General features: G+C 42.2%; 1 protein-coding gene across 1 annotated transcript in view; it reads right to left on the bottom strand.

Annotated features, from left to right (window-relative positions):
* Positions 1–2,024, bottom strand: part of GPR149 (G protein-coupled receptor 149) — a 21,805-nt gene extending 19,781 nt beyond the window's left edge. The window contains exons 1-2 of the mRNA XM_010013324.1: positions 1,056–2,024; positions 5–50 (exon numbers count right to left, since the gene is read on the bottom strand). Of these exons, the coding sequence (XP_010011626.1) occupies positions 5–50; positions 1,056–2,024 (1,015 nt within the window). The remainder of the gene's footprint in view (positions 1–4; positions 51–1,055) is intronic.
* Positions 2,025–6,285: the final 4,261 nt, after the last annotated feature.

The following is a 6,285-nucleotide window of genomic DNA, read 5'->3' on the forward strand; positions in this document are numbered from 1 at the left end:
TCAAACGAAAAGCTTTGGAAACCAGTGATGTGCTGGACAACCATTTGTATCTGAAAAACAAAGCATTTTGAAAGTTAAACTGCTTCAGGCACATGAGGTAGTTCCTCATGTGCCTGAGTAAACAGAACATCACACTATGAATATGACAGAACTAAAAGACACGGGTTGTCATTAGTGTTTGCTGAGCCTAATAATTTGGTTACTAACCAAGAGTGGAGAAAACACCCTGACAGAGGCTCTCCTCCTCATTCTGTATTTCTCAGAAAAACCCTTGCTTAAGCCAAATACAGATGCTTGGCATTATTAAAAAGCAACACACAATCAGACACTGCTAGCTCAGTCTCTCCTGTGGGCTACTGAGGAGCCCCAGCCTCTGATGAGGAACAGGAGAGAGAATTCAGCACCACACAGGGCGGCCTGGTAGATGCTCTGTAACACGTTCTTTCCCTTGAGAGAAGCTCAGATGCTCAGTTCGTACACATCCTGTGGACAGGGACAAAACCCATGTTCTGTGTTCAAAACAGACTTTAGCTACACATGAATGTACCTATTCCCAAATATACCAGTGCATGCACATGGACAGGACTTCTGCCTTCCTCCCCCCATGCTACAGAGATTCAAAAGATGCAAACAAACCTCACTTTTCTAACAAACTCCTTTTTTTTTTAACCAGTCTGGCGAAGAATGTGACTCACAGCTGTGATGAGGGACAGAAGAGCTACCCTAGTATAATTCACAGACCTCAAAATGATGAACAAACACTTGTCAGACAGCTGGCAGTACCAAAAGGGTGCATCTTATTCATCCCTTTATTCAGGTGATACAAAAGATATAGTGATAGGGTAACGTAATGCTGAATCAGGCTCTGCCAAAGCTGCTGAAACCAGTTAAATCCATATAGTGACACAGACCTGCTTAAAAAGACTTTTGCTTGCACAGACTATGATGAGCAACTGCAATGGCTACTGTTCACCTGTTTCAATGCACGGCACACCAACTCACATCCCATTTAAATGTAAGTAAACACTAGAAAGTAAAGCAATCTGACAAGTTACCATCATTGGAAGCCAGAGGATGACTTTTGTCAATGCAAGAATCAGTGAGAATCGTTTCTGGGCAAAGCCCACCATGAAGCTCCTGCTCTGTATGCTGTTCATGCAGTGGTGCTCGAGTGCACTGCTTCCAGCCACACCTTTCCTAAAAACTGCCTCCGAGCATGGACATGTGTTTTGGAAATGCTTCAGGGTTTTATCCACAGGGTCCACGGGTGACAGAGAGAAAGTAGCAGTACCACAGCCTGCAGGAGTCCCAGGGGTGATGTAGCCTCCAGAGACTTCCTGGTAATCACCATGTAATAGCTGTTGCTCATCTGAGCACAACAGCTGGTAAGTTAGAGGAACAGACAGCACTGTGAGAAGGCAAAAGCACAGTGAGTAGACAATAAATAAAAACAAGATGTAGGAACTGGCACAGTCAGTGAAGCAGCCCCAGGAAGTAGGGATGTACTTGCCCCAACCACAGAGAGGCAAAACGCAGATCAGCAAACTGACAATCCAAATGGTAAGAATGGCCCATACCATGTTCACCCGTCGCTTGGAAGTGCTGCAGCTCATTGTCTCAGTTTTGCTGATAGTGTAGAAGTTGTAAGAAACTAGAAGAGATCCTTTCAGGTTGCTAGAAATCCCCTGGAATAAATATATAAGCGCTGAGGTGGTGCAGAGAGACTGGGGGAGGACATCACTTGACCACTGGGTGAGCATGAAAATAATCACTGGCACAATGCTGATCAAATCATCTATTGACAAAGAGGTCACGATCATTGAAACCGTGGTTCTGGTTTGCATTTTCAGCAGGGAAACTAGTGAATAAATGCTGCCCAGAAGTGCTGTGAATGCAATGATAAAAGTCAAGCAGAATAGAAAAACATTCAAAGTTCTTTGCTCGCGAGGCTTATCCATAACACTATGATTTTCGGGGAAGGAACTCATCCCAGTAAGTGACAAATTACTGGGCGTTACCGACATTGTCCTTGGCAAATTTTTTTCTTTGCCTTCTCACTGACTCTCCAAGTTTTTGCTAGCTGAAATCAAGACTGTCAGCTCCACATCGCAAGTTTCTTTCTTTCACAAGTTTCTTTGTTTTCCTAGACTCTCTTTCATGGCATCTGATGAAAAAATACTCAGGTGAAAGCATCCTTGATAACCAGAACAACTCATGCTCTCGAAAAATCAGGCAACAATGAAGTATCAAAGTGCTGGGAAAAAAATGCAATTCTTCAAAATCCTTTCAGTACTGGAAGATGGTTAATTCAGGTTCTTCAGGTAATTACATGCCCTTCGCTTTTGACAGGTATCAGACAATGTGCCTTACTCACGAGTTCAGTTGAAAGGAAGACAGAACATCAGGTATGTTCAAGCTCTAGTAGCTCAGGGAGAAACAGCAGAAATGAGAGGCTGTTGGATTCACCCTGTGCTGCTCTGAGCTGCAGCAGGGAGGAGTCAGATGCAAGCAGGATAGCAGAGACGAGGGGAGTGAGTATCTTCTCAGAGGGAACTGCCTCTTAGCTGGATCAGAAGACTGAAACAGTGCCCCTGCTAAGCCACACCTCCGATGCTGACACTGAAATCCAATGCAAACACTCAGATCTGATGTCAGCTGTAAATGTCATTCCCGTAAAGCCCACAACGGCTGCTCCAGGGCTGTGTATCACTAGTGAGAGAGCTGTTTTTATTCTTTTGCACTTCTGTACTATAAACTTAGCAAGGGGAAAAGCCGCAAGAGCCTTTTATGAAGATGAAGCAGAAGTGGTGTGTCTGCTCTGCCTTTCTGCATTTCTACTCCCACTGTGCGTGGATGTGCATACGCTGCACATGGATGCTAACTGTGTAGTTACTTACTAACAAGCTTTCATTAATGACAGGTACCTGCCACACGTTAGCCAGGTGGTGCCTGCCTCTGTGGTATCACAGCTTAGTCTGGGGTTTATAAAACTTTAATTCTCCGCATTATTCAAATGCTGATTGTCTGCTCTAGTTGAACACATGGACAGAATCACAGACAAGTGCATTATGGCACATTACAAATGTTTTCGCTTGAGGAAGTGCAATACTAGTGAAACTTATGAACTGACAAAATTTCCCACACCCAGATGTTAAGTGGACAGGTAAGCACAATGCAGTTCTCTTGGAGGACTCTGCCTCCCTTTTCTTTTTTGCACCACTTTGAGTTCAAATACATGATGGGGCTGCAGGACAAATATATTCTGATTAAGGGTCATTCTGTAAGGCTGCTGCAATTAACGTGCTAGTCCGAGTAACATTACAAATCCAGTCAGATAGAAATCTCTGTAATTAACCTGATCCTTGCTCAGTTCTTCCCACTCTGAAATGTGTTAGCTGTGTCATGCCAACAGCTGGACTGCTTGGGTGTCTTCCCTCCTGCCTGGGCAGGGCAGAGTTTGAGGCAGAAATTCTCAGAGGTGCTGGAGTCCCAAACGGGACAGGCAGTGGAAAAGAATGTATGGCTGCAGCTCTGTTGTGTGACAAGAGCCCACGATACAAAGATCTGAGCTAAGGGCAATGACAACTTACATGAGTAACACCTCCTTTATTTCCCATCTCCAAGCTGCCTTGCCATAGCACCAGAAAGCCTTATGCCCCAAAACAGGCTGGCTGCCCCAATCAACCCTACATGCCCTGTACAGCCACAGAACTGTCCTCAGTGCTGGACTTGTCGCTAAGCCACGCTCCTGATTGGGAGCCTTAGCCTCTCCATTCCCCCTTTCACATCGCACCTGCCTCTCTGCTGAGGATTCCTTATTATTTCTTAGGACCAACTACCAATCCTCATGTCAGAAATTTGTGAGAGGAGCATCCATCCTGCCCTCCACATAAAGCACAGTCATGGATCTGGCCTTTAACTGTACAGGATTTAACTTGGCTTTTGTGATTTATCTGGCCTGTTGAACTACTGACTGTTGATCTGTGCTGTGCCAGCTAAAGGCCAGGGCTCATTTCCTTCTACTCACAAATCACAGCCACCTCTGCCCCTGCTGGTCAACTTTAAATTAAGAACAGTGCTCTAAATCTTAGATTAACAGTGTGAGCCTCGTCAGAAGTACAGTCAAGAGACAGGAAGAGAAAGAAGCATAATTTACCTTTGTTTGGTGAATATTCTAGCCTGGTTCCCTCAGGAAACATGTGAGAACGCTGCCTGAGGGTGGATATATGCATGTAGATGATCGTCTTTTCCTATCCCTCAATTTCTTCTGACAAAATGATCATTTTCATTTTAATCTGAAGGTGTCAAAGCTATTAAGTTCCCACAAGCTTTACGAAAATCAGCAGCTGATCAGAGGAGACAGGTCATAGCAGGCTGCAGCAGATTTCCCTCTTTACCATTTGCTCTTGTGACATTAATGTCAGGTGCTTAGAAACAATTTTAATGATGGGGGGTTGGAACTAGATGATCTTAAGGTCCTTTCCAACCCTAACTATTCTATGATTCTATGATTCTGTGTTTGCAAAATTTATTTTCCCTTCTTTGGAGAATTTTTCTCCTGTATCCTGAGTCATTATGCCTACACTGGATGTCCAAAAGCCCTGACAGCAGATATCAACAACAAATTTTCTGAAAGTCCCCTAGTACAATCCTCTTCATATACGTTACTGCCCTTGCTTTGTTGGCTGTGCCTCGGTATTTCTCTGTAGCTTTTTGGACACTTCGGTAAAAGTAGTCTGTTCTGTGCCTTGCATTTGTATTTGGAATGAAATGTTCATCAGTTTCCTTAAGAAGAAAGTAACTTTTATTTATAGCCATACCCATTCAAGGCAAATAATGTATTAATTCAGTTTATCTTCCCACAGAATGTATTTTATCATATGAACTGCACCTTGCCAATCTCTGTTGCAGCTTTTACCATAACTTACAATATGGCGAAACATTCCTTCCTCTGGTCATTTCACAGTTACAGACTGAAGATCTTAGGAGGGATGAATTCAAGCTTCCCTTCTTACTTTTCTTTAACATGACTGATAAATTCCAATAAAATATGTACAGAAAGATTAGTCTAATCTTAAAACTAAAGAGAATTTGGTGGTAGTAAGAAACATGCAACTGTACAGAGGAGTATGATTTTTCCACACAGCTGTGCCTCCAGGCAGTTGACTCGCACACCCAGTAAGATCTAAGGTCCGAAACTTCTCCTGTGGCTGGGGCAAATGAATCTGAATTATATTCACTGAACTCTTCCGAAGGATGAGTTTGTACTGCAGTCTTTCAAAATCTACAGGAACAGCATCTTTTCAATTGTAATTTCACTTCCAATTTCCCTGAAATTATTCATGAACAGACTCAACTAGGTTTGGGGGTGGCAAGGACAGGTATGTGAACAGAGAGGCAGTCAGTGTTATCATAACCTGCCTTCTCTCAAATTTTCTGAAGAAACAGTGCTAGAATGGAATAATACAGCACTGCCAAAAAAACACAGGTAATGACCTTGCAGAAACCAAGAGAAAAGAAAATGAAACTTCTGCCTGCTGCTGTCTTCTGGTTCAGACTGTGTCAAGGCAGGCGTGAATTTGTAGATAAAGATCCTTCTACCTATACCCCTTCTTCTCTGCTTTTAGCCTCCTAAATTATGGAAGGTTCCTAATAAATACTACTGTTTGCAATACAGGTATATATACCTTATCCTGGTGTGAATTCTGTTTGCTAAGGAATGACGACAAAGAGAAAATGCATTAGGCATGGAAATCTCTTCTCCGACCTCAATTCAAACACCACTGCACAATGATGTCTCTTTAAAGGAAGATTCAGCACTACTCGACAGGCTATGAAAGGACTTCTAAGACACACACTGCATGTAACAATTCAGAAATGCTTGTAAAGAGTATCAAATATTCACTGTCATAAAATACAACCAATAAATGGAGTATTAAAGATTTATCCTTTTTAGTGTATGGGTCACATTTTCTTTTCATACCTTGCACTAAGCTAAACTTTGAGTTATGGATTTGCTTCCTTTTGTCACTCGAGAGACTAGGTTATTACAGCAGCTGTACAAATATTTCATTTCAGAAGGCAATATAACCCCTGTGCCAGGCAGAGATGTGTATATATATATATATATATAAAAAATTCCATAAATGTCTTTGTAATTTATTCCTCAAAAGCACATGAAAGAAAATGTTTTAGTTTTTTCTAGATTTTTTTTTTTTAATAGACTTTTAAAAAGATGTCTAATGATCATTTTTTGTCTATCGGACTCAGACGTCACTTTCGGAT

Source organism: Nestor notabilis, unplaced genomic scaffold (genome assembly GCF_000696875.1).
Source record: "Nestor notabilis isolate BGI_N333 unplaced genomic scaffold, ASM69687v1 scaffold7234, whole genome shotgun sequence".
In the NCBI taxonomy this organism is placed as follows: Eukaryota; Metazoa; Chordata; class Aves; order Psittaciformes; family Psittacidae; genus Nestor; species Nestor notabilis.